This window comes from Empidonax traillii, unplaced genomic scaffold, assembly GCF_003031625.1.
Source record: "Empidonax traillii isolate 1590-97213 ecotype Southwest subspecies unplaced genomic scaffold, ASM303162v1 scaffold526:size440949, whole genome shotgun sequence".
Lineage (NCBI taxonomy): Eukaryota > Metazoa > Chordata > Aves > Passeriformes > Tyrannidae > Empidonax > Empidonax traillii.
The window spans coordinates 305347-325899 of NW_020955719.1; the positions used below are offsets into that span (position 1 = coordinate 305347).

General features: G+C 39.9%; 1 protein-coding gene across 2 annotated transcripts in view; it reads left to right on the top strand.

Moving 5' to 3' along the window:
• The window catches only part of PDE7B (phosphodiesterase 7B), a 174622-nt gene that overhangs the window by 146427 nt on the left and 7642 nt on the right, over positions 1-20553 (top strand). For both annotated transcript variants that reach the window (XM_027897025.1, XM_027897024.1), the window contains 8 exons: positions 4337-4488; positions 5938-6001; positions 7390-7485; positions 9181-9281; positions 10765-10896; positions 15970-16061; positions 17121-17265; positions 19199-19295. In XM_027897025.1, the coding sequence (XP_027752826.1) occupies positions 4337-4488; positions 5938-6001; positions 7390-7485; positions 9181-9281; positions 10765-10896; positions 15970-16061; positions 17121-17265; positions 19199-19295 (879 nt within the window). The remainder of the gene's footprint in view (positions 1-4336; positions 4489-5937; positions 6002-7389; positions 7486-9180; positions 9282-10764; positions 10897-15969; positions 16062-17120; positions 17266-19198; positions 19296-20553) is intronic.

Here is a 20553-nt window from a genome sequence, read left to right on the forward strand (position 1 = left end):
AATACCCTGAAGGAAAACTCAGAGGCTTTATTTAAATGGATAACCAAGTTTGTTTGCTTTGAAAGAACAGCAACAACGTAATGTATATCTGCTGCTAAGTACATCCTTGTCCAGATTTGATTTATGGGATCGTTTCTGGATGTTGACTCAGCCATTGTTAACATAACGTCCATCATTTTTATATTCATGCTGCCCGTGGGCACGCACTAGCGCATCAGCGTGAAAGAAATGTGAAAGAAAACTGGTAGCAGTTCCCAGTGTAGGAAACTTATTTCCCTGAAATAACAGAGGTTGGTGTGCAGTGAGCTGTAGATCATTTTAAGGCGAGAAGGTCTGTGTAACTGGAGGAACTGTGTCAGGAGAGAGAAGGCAACCATTTATTCCTGTAGCTTATTAACCTCTTGAGGGCCATGTGCAGTATGCAGACATCATCCATGGTCTGCTAGTGTGTGTATACGTGATGTGGCTATCAAATTACCTGAAGAAAAATGCAGCCACTTCTGTTGCCTGCCAGAACACATCAGGAGATATGCTGTGAGCTCAGGCTGCCTGGACTTTTGAAGGTAGAAGTTGAACTTTGTGAAGAATGCTTGTATGAATGGTTCTGTAAACATGTATGTAATTCATTCAAGATGTCTGTGTAATTCACACAAAAATTTTGTTCAATACACAGAGAAGGGTTTCTCCAACCCCTGTGCTAGGCAGTAACTCCATAGCATATGAGAATGGGCATCTTTTAAGAGATACAGATAATGGAGGGTTTTTAGGTAAACAAAACATTCAGAAGTTGCCACAATTATTAGAGATAAACACAGTTCTCAAGGGAGGTTTTATGGGTATAAACAAAAGAGATCCTTGTTTGTCTTTCACGTTCATTTCAAAATTGCACTTAATTACTAAATCCTTCCCATGTGAGCTTTGCAACTTGTGTTCTTTAACCAGATGCTATAGCCTATTTTTTAGTACACGTAGTTACATAGTTGAAGTTCAGGGATATCTGCAGTGGCATTTTTCATTCATTTACTTTGTGATACAGTTTAACCTAGAGGCACTGTAGGACTTATATCATAACTTGTCAACATCAATATTTTATATTAACAGTTTAAACTGAAATTTACAGTTGTCAATAAAGAAGTAATATGTTCAGTGTATTACTATAAAGTCATTCACATAAGCCCTTAATTTTGTCTTAAAACTGCATCTTGATTTTGTGTCAGCTGGTGGATCCCATATGCTAGGAATGGCTCTTTGCTTCTGGGGGATTCAGGTGCAACTGCTGAGATGAGGGCAGATTTTGAGTGTTCGTTCTTGGCTGTCTTGCCTTTTGCTCTTTTTTAATCAGCCTTTTTCTCTCCATTTCATATGGTTGTGCTTTTCTTTTTTGTTTGACACTGATTGTGGGAGGAGAAAAAGAAAATGCTGATGAAATTATACTAGTTTGAGGTGTGTTATGCTCAGAGAGGGGCAGGGTCTTAGTCCAATTTTATGCAAGACACCATCATAATAAGGTGATATCTGTACATTATTGAGGGTGTCATAGTAATCTATCATGGGTCGTAGCAATCATCTGATTAGTCCTGTGATTCATAGACAAATCGATTATTACTGAAATGACCCAAAGGATGTGATTTAAACATGATATTCTTTTAAGTCAACATCCAGAGTTTGCACGCGGATAGCCTGGAGTGAGGGATTCAGGCTGTTCTGTCAAGATCCCAGTTTTGAAAATACATTTGCTGCTACTCTTTATCAGTATTATGAGCTGCTTCCCTTACGAATGAAAATACAGGGCAACACATTATTGTGGGTAATCTTCTTTTTGCATAATGTACTGTTATACAGGGCTCACCTGAAGCATCAAATCATGTTTTAGAGGCACCTGTCTGTTGATGACTAAATTTGAATTGAGACTCACGACAACCATACAGAGCAATGCATAGCAAGGTTGATGGTTGAATTCAGAAAATATGTTTCATAATAAGAAGTTCTTTTTTCCACCTGATGCATTTGTGCTATGGCAAGTATTATTTGTGCTACTGAAATGATCTGGTAATCCAAAGGATAAAACAACCACTTCTTCATAATCCAACATACAGCTGCTTGTTGGGACTTGGGCCAGGCCTCCACCTTCAGACCATCCACAGCAACTTTATGTAGGAGTTTTAAAGACACTTTAGGAGACTGTAGATGATGGTTTAACTGAAAAAAACAGGTATTACTTAGATAAAAGTTAGTGGGAGCAACTACTAATTTTTAATGTACAAAAGTAAAGTTTTTATACTTTAAAATTTAAACTTATTACCTGAAAGTAGTGACCATTTGGGGGCAAAGATGGAAATAGGAAAGATGGAAAGTTGAGAAACAGCTAACACAAGTTTAAAAAGTGGATTTATTTTAAGAGTGCTTTATTATCCAGGAATTAAACTGAATGCTAGCCATTTCATAGCAGCTCTGTATAAGTGAAAAGAAATACAAAAACAAGTCTACCAGTTCCTCTACATGTCACTGCCACTGGGTAACTGTTCACACCTACACTAGTCACTCCTTCAATGGGCCATGAAATCGTTCCAGCTTTTAAAATGTGTGAGAGAATTAAGGCAGGTGCTGACACATCATAAATGAAAGCCTAACCTTCAGGCTGGTACAGTAGTGGCGTTGTTACTGTTTGCGTTCTGGAAAACACATAGCTTGTCAAGTCACAATAAAATTATTTTGTGCTTTTATATTGTTAAAACTCAGTGGGGTCTTTGGACTGCCCATGAGAACCATGGTGTTGGAAATTATATTGATGCTCAGTACATAAAGATGGGGTTTTTTGATGTTACTGGCTTCGTGTCACTCTAGCTGTTGGATTACTTAATAAGGAAGAAACTCGCTACAGAATGTGCTCGCACATCTGCTGTTGGAGAAATCAAAAAGTGAACCATCGATGATCAAAAAAACCCTTAACTACTTCTCTGAAAATCCTCTCATAATATTATTACTCGTAAAAACAGCAGACAAAGTGATATTTTAATTTCACAGTGGAACAAATACTCAGGGTTTTTTCATAAAAGGAGATGGAAAAATAGAGAAAAGAGAGAGTCATCTTCAGTTCATCGATATTTTTCATGAGCTCTTATTTAAACCTGAAATCCACTGAATTGCTGCAGAGCTTCTTATCTCAAGAAATCATTACTGTTCTCTCAATGGAGTATTTAATCTCCAGTTTCTTATAAGGATTGTCTTACAAATAAAACTGTATTGAATCTCACTACCTTTGACCAATTGTCGAAGTTTCCGTACTCTCTTTTTCCAAAAGTTACCAGATTGTCAAAAGGAAAACACCACTACTGTATGTGAGTTTCTATTAAAAATTCAGATGAAATTACTTAAATTATTATGAGTTTCAGAAAACTTGCTAACAATAAGGTAATTTAATTACTCTAATTAGTGATTTAATCACTGTATTAAAACTGCCTTGGTTTTTGTGCCACATTTAGCCCTATATGAAAATCTTTTAATACAGCATTAGGGAATTAGAATTATCCTGGTACTGAATGAAAACAACATAGTCTGTTGTGTATCCAGAATTCCATGTATTATCTGAATATACCTTCTTTCCTGATTGCAGAACTAAAATATTTTCTTTATTTATGGTTTGCCTTAATGTGTAGGAAGGACAGCAGACAATTCAGTAGGGCTGTTAACCTCTTCTTATTTCTTTCTCTCTCTTACGTCATTTTCCCAAAGTGGGCACAGATTTATGTTTTCAAGTTGTATTTTGAGGTCTCTTTTGGTGTCATTTTTTTGGTTTTATACCCAAGATCACCTTGTCTGCTGTGCAGTTTGTAATATATTCCAATGACAGTCCCGTGAGGTAATGTTATTTTCAGTGGTGTAGCTAGGGAACAGGCACAGAAGAGTAGGAGCAGCTTTCCTGTACCTAACTCTGCCTAGTCCTTTAGGCTTCCTTTAGTCATCTGCAGTTAAGGTGATATATCATGCCCCCCCCCCCCCAACCCACCCAGTGACTTAGCTTGGATCACACTGAAGTCTGTGGCAGGCAGTACTGTACTGAACTCAGATCTTCTAAGAGCTACATTAGCAATCTTTTTACTGGAACCTCCTTTCTGAAATAAACAAATATATTTACCTCCTTTCTGAAATAAACAAGTATATTATGCCGAAGTACAGTGATTTGAATACTGCTCCTTCATGCGGATCAGCAAGAAGCATAAACCTTATGATTATTTTATCACTATTTTAAGGGTTTTGATATTTCTCTTATTAAATAATTGATAATGTCATCCGTCATCTTGGGTTTCACGGTTTCTATACTGATTGCTTTCCACAGATACTACACTCTCAGGGGAAATCGGCACCAAGAAAAAAGTGAAAAGACTGTTAAGTTTCCAGAGGTATTTCCATGCATCCAGGTTACTGCGTGGAATTGTACCACAAGCCTCTCTGTACCTACTGGATGAGGACTACCTTGGGCAAGCAAGGGTAAGACAGGTCTCCAGATCTCCATTTCCTTTAATATTACAGAGAGTGTCAATTTTGTTTCAGTCTTCAGATAAATAAATTTCTGGGTGATCTTTCTTAAATGATCCACATTGCATTGCCCACCTCGCAGCAAAAAGACTGGCCATTCCTCTTTTATGGTCACAGCTTTAAAGGCTCAGGTCTCAAAGCAACAAGAAAATGTCTAAATCTATTCAACATTTTCAGATTCCAACAACTGAAATTATAATCTGGATTTATTAAAGGATAGAAGGATCTATGGCTAAGTTACTGATTTAAGTAAGTGCGGTCTTGGCACGGGATTTAGTTCATCCACTTGAAAAAACCCAGGTGTCTCTCAGTTGATATGGAACCCATTAGGCAACCCGCAATAGCCCTCCATAATGGCAAAGGGTAGGAAACAGGGAACATTTACTGCAAAGAACTTCACAACGACCAAAACATAATTTTTCAGCTCTTATACTCGTTTTGAATGGTATTTTCTAACAAAACTTGCACAACTGATGGCATTGGGATTATGTGCCTAGGCAATTTCTCTTCTCCGCAAGAGAAGATTATGTGCCAGGTGTTGGAAAGTAATGAATAATCCAGAACAAGTTTGGGTATAGACTAAGAGATGGGAGTGAATACATATTTCATTCACACATATGCCAACTGCAGGTCTACAGCTGGTCCAGACTCAGTCTCTTGACTGAACTAACGTAGCTGTAAAAACACTGTATATGATGGTAGCAAAGGCGTCTTCTGCATGTGTGAGTGGACTTCACAGTAGCACTAATGTATGTAAGTTTATAAAAGCTGTTTCTGCTTATTGGTTTGTTTAGCTAATTGTAACTCATATTCACCCTGAGAGCTAAGATTTTAATATACTGTATTAAAAACCTAAGAAAATTCGTACTGATTTTGGGGACATGAAAGAAAAAAAATAATTTGTGTATTAAAAGGGAATATTTTCATAATTTTTGATTTATATTATTCCTTGTGTTGAGCTCCATGTAGAAAACATTTTTAGTGTTGAATTCAAAACCTCCTCATTTAAAAGTGCAAGTGATATTTTATGCAGTACAGCGACATTTGGTGCATGATGTTTGATATTTCAAGTACACCTCTTTACCTTTCCTGAATAAAACTTCACAGTCGCAGAATGTAAAGAGTTGGAAGGGACCCATAAAAGGGATCACTGAGTCCAGCTCCTGGCCCTGCAGAGGACCATCCCCAAGAGTCACACCACGTGCCTGAGAGTATCATCCAAAAGCTTCTTGAACTCTGGCAGGGCTTGGTGCTGTGACCAATTCCCTGGGGAGCCTGTTCCAGTACCCAACCACCCTCTGGGTGAAGAACCTTTTGAATGATTAACATGGAATAATAATTAAAATCTGCTCTACAGTTTGACACACCAGTCATTTGCCTTTTCATATTTGTTTTTTCTAGCATATGCTATCCAAAGTGGGAATGTGGGATTTTGACATTTTCTTGTTTGACCGCTTGACAAATGGTAAGTCTTTTTTTAAGTCTTTAATATCTCTCATATATGACTATTCAAAAAATCCCTAATTAATTATTTGATAAACGTCTCCAGTTTAGATAAGTGAAGATATATTTGTCATTTTTAACTTCTCTTAAAATCATATCCTGGAACTTTATCAGGCTTTTACTGAACTAAAGGGTAATGTTTTAAGTGTGCTTTGGTACTAATCTAACCTCCATTTGTTGTGCTCACCTCTTCAAGAAGGTGTTTCTGTTTCCTTTAGCTGGGAAATTGCCAAGCTACTTTAAATATACCTGTTAGATACATTGTAATTTTAGATTGCTGTAATCAGTCAATTTCTCTCAATATAAAAGACCTTTAAGTGAAGATACTCTTGCAGCAAAAATTAGGAGGTTTATTAAGACAGTAGAAGTCTGTGAAATGTTTTCCTTAAACATCTGTAACATATGCCTGTAACATATATCCTTATCTTTCTTTGCCCCTGCTCAGTAGTTAGGACCAAATAAGTTTTCATGTCTTCTTTTTTCATATATTTATTTTCTTTCCTGAGTTATGTGAAATAAGGAAAGACTCCCTCCAAACATTTTTTATACGAAGTATGAGTTTGGTTTGTCTGGGGTGCTTTTTCTAACTTTTCTGGAAACATTGCTGCCAAATTAAGCAGTGCAAACTTTTTAAAATATTGCGTGTTTATATAGCTGATCATGTAATACTAGTTAGGCTCAATATTTCCAGTGTTCCCAGTATTGGATTTACAGTAAGGCCAGGGTAATATTATAGCAGGACTTGAGAGTGTAAGTGCTGCAACTCATTTTTCCTGTCTGCATGAGATGCAACTGAAGCTGAGCTAGGTACATGGGCTAACTACATGTTTGTGCAGCTATGCATAAAATAAAATATTTAATTACAAACTGCCGCTTTTCAGTAATTAATTAATTAGTACAGTATGGCAAACCAAAGTGGCAGAAAAGCCATTCTCCTTTCTGCTGTTTCTGGTGGTTGACCTGAATTATGAAGATGATGTATTCTCAAACAAGCCTGTCGTAAGATTTCCAGTTAAAACCATGTCAGTTTACCTTCTTCCAGTTAAAACCATAGTTTGCCTGTGTCATGTTGAAACAACAAAAGTGACTTCGTGGCATGTAGACACAATAATGGTACTCCATTGGTACAGCTGTGCCATCAACTCTTGGTTATATATTGGAGTATCTTATATAAGTGACTTGTATGTATGTTTGTATGTATACATACTTGTATATGAGTATCATCTAAGCTCATATGATAGGAACTAAGGTGGTAGGGGCTGATTAGTAGGAAATTACTAAGATTTTTAGTCTTGCTTGTTTTGTAACTCATGTTAGGGGAATCTAAGAATTGTTCCTTTATGCTTTTAGGAAACAGTCTCGTAACACTGCTTTGCCACCTCTTCAATGTGCATGGACTTATTCACCATTTCCAGTTAGACATGGTTACATTACACAGGTTTTTAGGTAAGTGCTCACCTCAAAGCCATCTTTGAATGAAGTTTACAGTTCAAGTAGAGCATCAGAGAAGGCACTGGCTTGGTCTGTGTATCTACATAAAAATCATGATGTTGTTGCAAATATTTCAGTAAACCATTTCTATAATATATGTTGGCATACAGTTTACAGGCACTCAGGTACTTGGTTCAGTTCCTAGTCAATGGAGGGACCTCAAAAGGCTCTGCATTGGGCTGAAGCATCCCAGTACCACAATCATTCTGATGATTTCACATAAAGTATTCAATGCAGACGTACAGCCAAGCTGTAGGCCCACACAGAGAGACAAACAGACAGACACTGCACACCGTGCTCAGTACAATTGTGGTGCAGTATAATTATTTTAGTGACTAACAGACCACTGAGACCCAGAGCAGTTGAAAGCTTATGTACAAAATTTAACAAATTATATCAAGCTGTCTGCACTGAATAGTGTTGATGAAAGCCCCTGCTGCTGTTACTGCCAACACAGATATTAGCCCCATGCTGTCAGTGAACCAAAATAAGAAATTGGCCAAAATCAATTACTTTTTGCATCATGTTTTGAATGCAGCTGAATGCTAGTTTGTTAGGCTGTCAGGAGGAGTTTCCAAGGCGAGGTCTCTTCTTTAAGAGTGCCTAATTGTTGCTTCTGGAAAGCATTCCTCTGGTATGGAGACAGACAAAATCTCCTTGCTGTTTCTAACTCCTGTGGGCAGCCATGAAGTGGACACTCAGGTAATTAGAACAAGTGGTACTCAAGAGTTCAAAGGATTACCCACTGTACCTCCAGATGCTTGTGAAGTTGGAAACAAACAGAAGGCTAGGTCTTTCTTTGGCATTCCCTGTGCTGGCAACGAAATTTGCCATGGGAAATTTTCCTGTTACCTTCCTGTTTAATTTGTTTGATACTGTCTAGGAGAGTGCTTTGGGCAAGATCACATGCAGTTTCCAGTGTTCACGTGGTGTTGTCCTGGGACCACCTAATGGTGCAGGCACTGCTGCAAGGAACAGATGGGTGTGAAGCACACACGTCAATGATTTTCTGTGCAAGTGAAAGCTGAGAGTTAATAGGTTGGTGCTCCTAATCCAGCTGGATCGGTTCCAGCACTGTAAACTAAAGCAAGAAGGACTGGTATTTTAAAATGGAACATAGATGTGACTAAAATTATCACAGGAGATTTTGCTGTGAATACCCCAATGCTTTATCTTTTGATTCTTTGCCTGGGGGATGTAGAAATGCCTTTGGCTGTAGTTCATCACTCAAATAACAAATGATGCCAGAATATCAGGGCCTTATTACCTGCTGCTGTAAAATAGGTAGTACTGCCTTAATGGCACACTGCTACCCTATGACAGCAGCCTAAATAATTACACGCCGTTGTGGATAAATTTGCCTCTCTTCCTTGTTTATTTTACTCCTGAATGAAAGCCTTCACTAAGGCAAGAAGGAGTTGATTTATGCACTATACCCACTGTATCCCCTCGGGCCTCACAAATCATTTCATGCATTTTTTCTCTAAAGGTGTCCCAATAAGAGCAGCAATCTAAATAAACTACAACTATTTGAAGAAAGTCCTTAGACAGCTGACTGCAAAGCCTCAGATTGTATTTTAAGTCCAGTTCCCACTTGTGGCCATGGCATTCAGAGACAAAAGGATCTTTGTTTTCTGTTTTGATTCCCAGTTATGGTTCAAGAAGATTACCATAGCCAAAACCCATACCACAATGCTGTCCATGCTGCTGATGTCACACAAGCTATGCACTGCTATCTGAGGGAGCCCAAGGTAATGACAACCTTTCACACTGATGTTGCTTTCAGGTGATTCTCAGATTTTTTTCCCAGGATTGAAATGAAACCCCAAAAGACGTTTTTAGATAGCGAAAAGTTATTGCATGTTGGAAGTCACCAACAAGTCAGGAGCAGTGTCAGCTACAGATTGCAGATGTTTTAATCAAGCTGCTAGAGTCACTTCTCATGCAGGCAGCGTGTCTAAATGGTGTCATATGAGCTCCATCCACCACAACTGTGTGTACCAGCCACCCAGGAGTGGCTGCAGTTTTTCTCCCATCAAACTCAGCAGAAGGCAATGCATGCCTATGCCTCAGTCACCTCAGGGCATAAGATCCTCTCATCAGTATTGCACAATAGCAGATTGGGCAGTGCCACACTATGAAAGGGCAAAACAATCCCTTCAAGTGGGTGTTGCAAGGGTGTCCTCTGCACAAGTAAACAGGAGCATTTGACTGCTGCAGCAAGTCCTCACAGCATCAGGGTGTGACATTGCCTTGTGTTACTGGAAGGCATTGTGATAGTGGAGTTTTGAGCCGCAGTGTAAGAACGTGACCAGTCTTTCCTGGTTTGACTTAAATGAAAGCATTTTCTGCTAGAACTAGCAGTTTGTTACCCGAGAATATAGTAATGGTGAGGACAGGAGTAGGCCCCAGATTTCCTGTATTTTCATCTCCTGCAAGACCTGCAAGTCCCTTCTGTCAAGAATTGCAGAGGACAGCCAACATACAGAACCTGTACCATTACTGCTCTTCAGTTCTCATCTTGGGATGCTTCTTTCATCTCACAGACCTGTACTCTGTACAGACTCATCAGGCTGGTAATAACTGCTTCACTGTCAGAAACAGAAAATGCTAAGACTTCCTTTTAGTTCCTTTCAGTTATAACAAAATTTGCTTCCAAATGAGGTCTATAGCAGAAAAAAGTCTGGACAGGTTTTCGAACTTGGATGTTTGAAGTTAGAAAGCTTATATTCTCTAGTAAAATACAAATACTTGAACTGAGATAGCTAACAGCCAAGTTCGAAATTTCAAAAGTTGATAAACTCTGCATTTAATAACAGTGCCATGCTAGAAGAATGAAGCATAATCTATTGTTGACATTACTAAATACTGTGTGAGGCAGAGCTCTTACCATGTATGCTAGTACAGCCAACCTGCCAGTATATTTGTTTCATTTTTTAAACTGAATGTTTTAGACTGTGCTCAAGCACTTCTATTACAACAGTCCACATATGGCCATGAATGATAAAAGAGATAAGAAATACAAACTGTAATAAAACACGATTATATAGTCTAATATCTTTAAAGATGTTTGTTCAACCATCACCTTAAAAACGTTCACAAAATTTATTTTGTTTTTGACATTTGCATACAAATGCCTACAAAACCAAGCAATGCCAGCTGGTTTGTTTATTTGCCAAAAAAAAGAAAAAGTGTCTACTGTTCATGTTGTGATTAACGTGTGTGATGATTCAGCTTGCCAACTTCCTCACGCCGTCGGACATCATGCTGGGACTGCTGGCTGCTGCGGCCCATGACGTGGATCACCCAGGGGTCAACCAGCCCTTTTTGATTAAAACAAAACACCACCTTGCCAGCCTGTACCAGGTAAAACTGCTCATCAAGTTGCTAGCATGTGAAATGGTGTCAAGGAGAGTTTAAGCAATTTGCAGTGAACTCTAATGCCAAAATCTGGCAGCGGGAGGATACTGATCCTGCACTTCAGAGTCTGGACAATTTCAGTTAAGATTCTCACCGGGTGTCACTTCTTACAGCAGAGCTGATAGACACAAGAAAGAAAGTGGAAATGTCAGATTTTTTTGAGGACATTTATCAGTTGCCTGCTGTAGATCATCCAGGGTAAGGAACTGAGGGTAGGAGATTTAAAATCACAATGAGATAATTTGTACTTCATCTTCCTTCAGTGAGCAAGTAAGCAGCAGGCATGCTCTAAATTAGTGCTGCAGTAAAAGAAACTTTTGCTTCATATGGCTGTAGTAAAATTAAATACTTAATGAAGACTGCATTTAAAAAAATAGAAGATAGAGGAAACCAAAGGAAAAGTTGTAGATGTTTACAGTAATGTTCCTTGAGATATAAAGAAAGAACTTAAAAACAGCCACTAGGTCACATCACAGGCTGTCTAGACCAGTATCCTGTTTCTAAGAGCAGCCAGTAAAAGATCTCAGAGAGAAAAGTAAGTCTGGGATAAGTACAGAGCTGTCCGTCACCTGGTATACTTACTTCCAGCTTTGGCAAGCAGTAGTAGAAGACTTCTGAAACAAAAATACAGACCCTCTTATTTAATAAATACCTATGAACCCATGCTGCCTGATTTTTGCGGTCCCTTTTGAATATATTTGAGGTTTTGACCCACTTTGGAAGAGTCAGCTTCAGCCTTCAACTTCATAATGGGGTGTCAGAAATAGAATATCCTGAGTTAAAAATTAATCTGCCTGAAGACTCACTAATAGCTGTGTACTTTTCTACACATACTTGGTAAATTGAGAGATTACTGTGATGTCCTCATTACTAAGTAAGAGTCTCTCTTGTTCTCCTCTGCTCAAGCAATGTTTGGGCTTTCCCATTACACAGTACACGTTTCATTGTGCAGTGGTGCAACTGTCCTGCCCTCAGATATGGGAATGGGCTGGACTGTGAGAGCTCCAGCCAGGGCATGGTAATGCTCAAATACTGAAAATGTTGTGACTGGCCTCATCATAAACTGATGCAGCATATTATGTCACACCCAAATGTGTCTGGTCCATTTTATTCCAGTCTTTTCTAAATGTCAGGCCAGCTGAGTGAGGAGAGGGAAAAGTCAGGGGCCTAAGCCGGGGACTTTGGGAATGTTATGTTAAGGATCCTTTGAAGAGGAGTGGGGAGAGCCATTCCACAAAAACCCCTTGTCCTATTAAAGGTACAAACAATTCCTTCTTGAATTAATAGTGAGAAGCAGTAGTATATAATTAGGTTGAAAAATCAGGCTAATAGAGCTAAAATATTAGTATCTTGGAGAGGTGGTTTCTGCTCAGTTGACTGAGCTTGAATACACTTACAAATGTTGGTTAGAAAAGGCAGTGACTGCATAAAATGCAATCTTTCAACAGCAAATGAGATTTTAAGTGCTCTACTTAGGGGCATTCACTGACAAGTTTTACTTATCTGAAATTGATCCCAGATTGTTTTCAAAGATATTAGTAGCATACAGTATATGGATGCCAGTAAAAATAACTGCTGGAAAAAAGTTTTGCTGAGAACATTTTTAGTAAAAAACTTAGATCCAGCAAATAGTCTTTAAAACATGTACTTTAACATGTGCTTGAAACTGAAACAGGAAAGTTCATGGGTTTTTGATTTTTAAGTAGCAGAACTGGTGGGATTAATCAGAAAAAGGATCAAACAAAAGCAAAATTTAATATAGCTGGCAGTCATCTGTCACTGGGACATTGGACTTATCCATGTATGGCATCTCTTTGCTTTTGATGGTTTGACATTTAAATTAGAACTTTACATCTGGAAGAAAAGGTTTTGCAAAATGAGGTGGGTCAGTATTTGGCAAAGATGCAAAGTGTTTGACAGCTTCTGAAGTGCATATATGAGGAGAGTCATGTTTCAGGTGACATTACCTGGGACTTCAGAGCTGTCAGTATTTATTTTCAAACTAAATCCATGTTTTATAATGCAAGACTTTGTTTTTTTGAATCTATAGGGTAATTTCCACAAGAGTCTGTTGCATGTGATTGCATGCACTTTAATATAGATGTGTATAAGCTGGAAACAGGAAGTTACATTTTGGGCATCAGTTATAACAGTTCCACTTAAAAGCACCATTTCTAGTTAAAGTGTCCTTTTTGAATATTTAACATTGTGTAGTTAAACCAACTGCTCAATGACTAAGAATAGATGACCAGATTGAGAGAAATTCTGATCCACTTCAAATTCAAATTGCAGTTTACTCTACACCTGGTTAATAGCAAGTCTTCCTCTCTTCAAGTTACTATTCTTTTCCAGAGAAAAGTGGTTCAAACAGCTCTGGTAAAGTCATAGATAAGAGATATTCTGATAGTTTAGGTAAAATAAACAGGTTTTATTTCCTCACAGTCCTGAAGTCTGTGTTTTAGCAATCCACTGGGTTTAGGCTGTAAATATGACAGGCTTCTCAAAGTGCAGCCTCTAAAACAAACCTGAGCTACTAAGTCTTTTAAAAAAATAAAACACCAGGTGAAGCTGAGCTGAGAACCCCAGTCTGCAAACCAGCACACAGACTTTTCTATGCATGGGACATCTCCCCAGCAGCCTAGGCCATCAGATAGCTCATGGCAATTAGTTTTAATAAGGCAGTAGTGTGTTCCTAGATGGAATAGCTGACTCTACTGATTGTTGGCAGCTGCTTCAGGGATTCTGGCTCCTTACATTTAAGAAGAGAGTCATATGACTTCATGCTCAGTTACTGCTTGTTAACTTGACCCTTCCTTTTCCCTCCTCCCTGCACTTTCAGCGTGGGTAACTAAACAGTGCAGCAGTGTCAGTTTAAGGTTCCCCCTACAACAGCAGGCAACTTACAGAAGTGGAAATACTCCAGGATGGTTACCTGAGTTTGCTTTTGCCTCTGAGTAACTATTGATAGGATGCAGGAAAGTTCTCAGATGCTTACGTGCTCAGTCTTGTTTTGGCTGGCCTTCAGTATGGCCAAAGATCAGCTGCATCCATGGAGCATAATTCCCTGGTTGAGGTAGGTGCTGGTGAAGTGGCTCCGCACAGCTAGTAAGGCTGCCAGGCTGGAAGGGGTGTAGGGTCACAGGGTGCTCCAAGGGGGATGTCCCCTCTCTGGGTGTTTCAAGGGTGCAGTCAGACCAGGGTCCCAGGAACCTGTGCACACAGGCACTGCCTTAAACAAGTGTAAGCCTTTCCAAAAAGCAAGCCAAAAGTGTCAGGTAAATTAGACAGGCAGGAGTCTGTCTAATTTACCTTAGGAAGATGGAAGCCTGTGCTTTTGGGGTGACTCTTGGGACCAGGATTCAGCTCCGTGACTGGGTAGGCAAAAAAAAAGAAAAAAAAATTGTTGTTATGCCCTATTACATTTCCTTATTTTTCTTGGTCAGAGTGTAGGGTTGCAGAAGTCCATCCTGATGTATTTAGGCAAAAGGAGAAAAGGGATATTTAGGTTGGCAAATGAACAGAATTGCTGTCAACAGTCATTTCGATACTGCGTAACTAATGTTGAGATCTGAGTTTGTCAGCTCTTCCTAAGAAAAGGACTTAGTTTTTTGCATGGTTTGAAAGTTTTGGAGTTGATTGTACTTTGTTTCCTCCCCTCCCCACCCCCCAAGTATCCATCATATCTGTAAGGGAAACAAACAAGCAAACAAACCCAGATAAATACCAAAGCAACATTGTTTGTGTGAATTCAAAAGCAACAAAAAGTACTGCAGAAAGTATTGTAATAGGAAGTCAGTCCAAATTGTACTCTCACCTTTGCACTAATTTTGAGCATGAAGCTTCAAGAAAAATAAAAATGCAAATTGGATCTTGGTTACTGGCGATGTTTAGTGTTTCAACAGTCATGAGATATGACAGGATTACAAAAGAGGATGGGGAAGCCTTAAGGAGAAAATACTGTTCAGTCCCTCTTGGAAAAGTGGAAGCTGTGCATCATGTCCCACAGGAAAGGCAGCACAACGGCAGCAACAACTCAGACTGTGCATAAGGGAGCTGGAGATTAACAGTGTCTGGAAAGAGTGATTTTGACTCTAATTTCCCTGTTTGCAGTGGCAGGGTGGGGTCCTTGCTCTGCTACCTGCTCAAAAGGTTTGATTGTGTCTTGATTTTTTTTAATCCCGTTCTTATCTACCACAAAAGCCATAAACTGCCTAAACCAGGGAACAGATGCTAGAGGTTCCTGAACAAGTGACATTTCTGAGGCATTTGGTGATAGAAAGTACTCTGTGAACTAAACAAGTGATGATTGGCAAATGCACTGCGTGTTAGGATAGTAATTTCAAGTCATCAGACATAAGATACCCAATTTGTTGTGATATACTGACAACCTAGAAAGCTGGTTTCTGTTCTCTAACAATTTTTTCCAACCTAACTTTGTTTCCACTTTGTTGGAAGCAAGCAAACAAAAAGGACTCAAAATTTGTTGCAGACTAAATTGCTGAAGCCTGCAAATGCTCAGCAGTACTGCTACTCCTCTTGCTTTCATTGAAACAGCTGCAGGCAGCTTCCAGTTCCCTGACTCCAAGGGAAATTTGGCAGTTTAGTTTTCCTTTTCTTGTCCACTCATTCAAGCTGTAGAGGTTGAAAAGTCAACCCGGGATTAATAGGAGGCAAAAATATGATTTTGCGCTCCTGCTTTAATTCGTTAATAAATCTGTTAGAATGCAAGCTACCTCCTACTCAGGCGAGATTAGCTCCTTTGTCCACAGCAGGACTCAAAAACTGTAGAACAGCAGGGCTCTAGGTCTAACCTTAGCTAAGAATTCCTGAAGCACAAGGTCCTTAACTATAGAAATCTAGACCAATTACTCTAATCCAAATGTAGCTAAAAAGCACACATTTTAGACTGATGTTACTGCATGTCCAGCCAGGTTTGGGTATCATGTGATGTGGCAAATCCATATCTGTACCATGGATACCTGCCTAATCCTTGAATTTATTCCTGTTATTCCTCCCTAGAACGTTTCAGTGCTGGAAAACCATCACTGGCGATCTACGATAGGCATGCTGCGAGAGTCACGGCTCCTCGCCCATCTGCCCAAGGAGGTGACGTAAGTGTCCATGGGAACAAATGCATCACCGAAATTAGTCCATGGCTTCCTTTACTCTTCTTAAAAGGACACTAGCAAAGAGACCCAGGCCCTTCCCCCACGTGGTGCCAGTATGAAATCATGAGACAAAGTTACACAGCAGAAGTATTTTCTAAGACCTAGCCACTTCTGCAGCACAGGAATGGCCACTTTCGGCACCAGGAGCATGAGGAGGCCCAGCAGAAACGGAGCTTTTCAAATCAATTGTTGGCATTTTTCATTTTACATAGCACCAACTGAATATGGAAAGATTTAGTGATTAAAAAGCATGAAATAGGAAATTGAAGGAGTTGGTCAGATAGCATCAAGACTGCTCAGGACTTTCGCGTGTGCCTGTGAAAGCATGGTCCAAGCTTTTATGGGTGAAGCAAACAAAAGCAACATGAGCACCTTGGCCAAGTTGCTGCTAGCTTTGTATCTGCTGGTTTCGTGCGGTTCTAATCCCACTGAGGAATGGAAGTTGAGCCAATGAACAGACTACGATACTAAATTTTAAATCTCAGGTGACCTTACCAAGAATATAAACAAGTTACCTAGAAGCAATAAGCTCTGTATCTCTCCAGAAATTCTTTGCATCAGACAATTGCATCCACCTTCAGTTGGACTTCAGTCGGATTTCAGTCCAGACCTTCACAACTTTGACTGCATCTTCAAAGTTGCAGTATTAACCACTCAGCTCTGAGCAGCTCAAGTAAGACGTGAGCATTTTTCTTGATGCACCTTGCTGTTGTTTTGAGGTGGTTTTTTGTACTTCCCTAGCACTTTCAGAAGCTTTCAGAGTAACACAATGCTTATGCCAACAAGCATTTTTCTTCAAACATTATCTATTCCTCTTGAATCCATTTAGGCAGGTAGAATGGTTGTGCTTGGCAAACCCCAGCAGAGACTGACCAAACAGATCAGACTGGATCCATAAAGAAAGAGGAAGCTTTATGCTAACTGTAGTCCGTAGCAGGTTGTTTTGAGCTATTAATGTTCAATGGTTCCATGATTAAAGGGGATTATTTTCCTCCACTGCAGACAGGACATCGAGCAGCAGTTGGGCTCCCTGATCTTGGCAACAGACATCAACAGGCAGAATGAGTTTTTGATCCGTCTGAAATCTCACCTTGACAATCAGGACTTGAGGCTGGAGGATGCACAAGACAGACATTTTATGCTTCAGGTAACCTCATAAGAGTTTTTTTTCACTATTATTTTTATTTGTTTTTCAAGTCACAGTTTTTCCTGTTATATGTTGGAGCAGCATATGATGGCGTGTCTGGACATCAACCTCTCCCTATTACCATAAACACTTTTCCTTTTTGCCACCTGGCATGTAAGGCAAGTATAAGGTGCCTCCAGTATTTCCTTTTGTAATTTCCTTGAGTTAAAAAGTTGTGAATGCAACAGACAGAGGAGTGTGTCAAGTGCTAGGAAATGAAGATAAGCTAGTAATTATTTCCAGAACAGTGCTTCTCTTGCCAGGTAATGCTTCAGTTGTAGTGTCTCTCTCCACTGGTGTTACTTTCTAGCACCATGCAGGAGAGCCCCCTCGGTGTGTTTTCCAGGACAGCCTGACATCAGGTATCCAAGTCCTGCTACTGTGACGGACACTCAGAAACTGCCTCTGCAGAGACAGTTGTTGCCATGGCAGCAGATGCTTCTCTAGAGCATCTACTCAGCTAATGAAAAAAACCATGCTTTATTCAAAAATCAAATAGATCCACATTGTTTTTTCCACTTAAGCTGCAGTCATTAGCAGACTCTTCAGAATAAACCTCAACCTACTAAAGCTTTATCATTATTAAAGTAGCTGCATATACTTGTTTCTTTGGAGAAATTACATTAATTTCATTCTTAAGTACATAAAGAAGTTGAAGTAATCATTATTATTTATAAAACAAATACCTACATGTTTTCCTTTTGTTGAAGTTACAGTTCCTTACTGTTGCAAGTGCCGATCTGGTAATTCTTCCCCCTCCTGCTCACCTGTCCTGCTTCAAACAGTCATCTGTCAGATTCCTGCATAGATCATGCAGGGCAGGATGATGGGTTTATTATATTTCTGGACAGATTAGGCAAGAAAGTTGTGCAAATGCCAGAAGTAGAAGAATTAGAGTTCTCAACTATGGCAAAAAGGTTTCTTATGTACTTCCTTGAAAATAGGAACTAGGGAACAGACATGATGAGATTTACTTATTTGGTGGATTAGTTGTGGAAGAAGAAAAGAAAAAAATCAAGCAATCTTGATTGATTGTAATAAGCTAAAGAATGTTTGACAGGTCCTTGTAATAGACAGTAACATTAGGGCTAATCAGCTTAATCCAGAGAAAAAAGTAACTTGGAGACTTCCCTCCTCTGGTTCACAGGTTTGAATTTATACAGGAAATATTTCTTATGTTTTCTTCGCGGGTGCCAGAATGACTTCTGACTTCTGTCAGGCTAACTGACTGTGTTCATGACATGAACATCTTGTTCCAAAGCAATAAGACAGGCAGACTACTACATGGTTTACTTTTCTGAAGCAGTTACTTGATTTTAAAAACCTCTTGCCCTCCTGTACCGAATCCCCTGCAAAGCACTTAAAAGTACTAGTTAACTAAGTGAAACGAAACCAGGGGTGGTGCTGAGAGCCCTATGCTTAGCTTTGTAAACAAAAATGTGCAGACATTAAGATGAAGTGTAATTGAAGTGAGATGCAAGGTCACTCACTGAGACTGCAGAGAAATGATGCCCAAATAGACCAGCTTGGCTCTTCCCTTCCTTGTCAGCAACCATGGATGCTGAGCCAAGCAGTCAGCAGGAGCCAGCCTGAGGCTTTTGTTGGCTTATTCCTTGCAAGGAATATCCAAAACACTTTGCAACCTTGGAATTTGGCCCTCCTCTTGTTCTCACTATGGTAAAGCAGAGGGCTGAATGAAAGTTTTGTTTGCAGCTTAAATAAATGCTCTTTCCTCAAAGGGCACGTTTGGGTGAGGCTGAGTCTCTAAAAGGTAATCTTAACCCTTCCCAGCACTGCTGGTGAGGCCTGGGAGTTTCCTGACTGCAGTTTTACTGCTGAAGCATTGCTATACAGTAACTTCTTTTCTCACTCCTACTTTTCTTCTTGCTTTCAGATTGCACTCAAGTGTGCTGACATTTGCAACCCTTGCCGGCTCTGGGATCTGAGCAAACAGTGGAGTGAACGGGTCTGCGAAGAGTTTTACCGGCAAGGTCAGCCCCTTCAACTCACAGCAGTCCCCTTTTACCTCAGATTTCCATGGTTTTTGTGTGACAAGTCAGTGGTAGCATTAAGCATAAGCCACCTTGCCTTGAAATGTCCCTTGCGGATGAGATGCTGAGAGATACGCTGTCTCACTGGAAAAGTGGCAAGGGGTAGAAGAGCAGCGAATGTTTCTCCCTCACTGTTCCTCTACCACCATCAGGCAAGAGGGATGGCTCTGCTGTGCCTCAGCACTGGAATTCAGCTGAAGAGCCCACGTCTGGGTTCTTCTCTAAGAGCTCTCCCGTCACCCCTGGCATTTCTGAGCTGGAGTGGTGCCGGGGACACACTGCCCCAAAATCCTGCGACTGTCCCCTATGTTTTATCTCACTTTTCATGCTCCCACTACAACTCTGATGGGAGCCTCACCCTTACTGTTTCCCAAATATGACACATTCTCCTGCCTACAAATTCAGAGAAAGGGTTCAAACGCGCTTCCCAGCACGCTGTTGAAAGGGCCAAAGCAGGCAAGCCAAACCTCGGCTAGAACCTATTGCAAATGTTTCCAAACCCCTGCAGAGAGTGCAGTCAGGCAGGGTTTTTTTTGAAACACAGTAATTACACTATTTGGCTCTATGTGCATAGGCGAGGTCATTCTGTGCTACAACACAGGGTGCAGCAGAGTTTAATCACTGCTAAATTCTTTGTTCAGAGCGTCCTGAGAGTTGAAGACAAGCAGTACAAACACTAGAAAAGCAGTCAATGAAATTCTCAGTTCATTTGAAATTCTGCACTACAAAATTAAGCCACATCTGAACTGGTACCTGGTACAGTTATTCCGTAACAAAGACAAATAGGTCAGCAAGTTAATTTTCAGCAAGTGTCAGTTTCAGCTGGTAAGATGTCTTTGGCTTTGGTGCCTTGGAAGCAGCATAAGCAACTTGCCAGACACAGATTTCTTTAGTCAGATGTATAGTCAAGGCATAATCAGTATCCAGCTCATGAGAACAGGGCCCCAGTGGTGTGGTACCTTAGTGTACTGAGGGATCATGATGAGAAAGCACTCTCATCTCCTGTAAATGTAAGCTTTTTCCACAGCCCTCAAGATTTATTAGTCTAACATCTAAAATATACCTCTGAAAGGAGACACAGGAGTATATGAGACCTGTTAGAAGCATGAAAAGGAGAAAAAGAACATTTAATGTGGGACAGTATACAGAAACTGTGGTCTGACTAGTGGCTGTATAATCCTGTTAAGTGATACCCCCC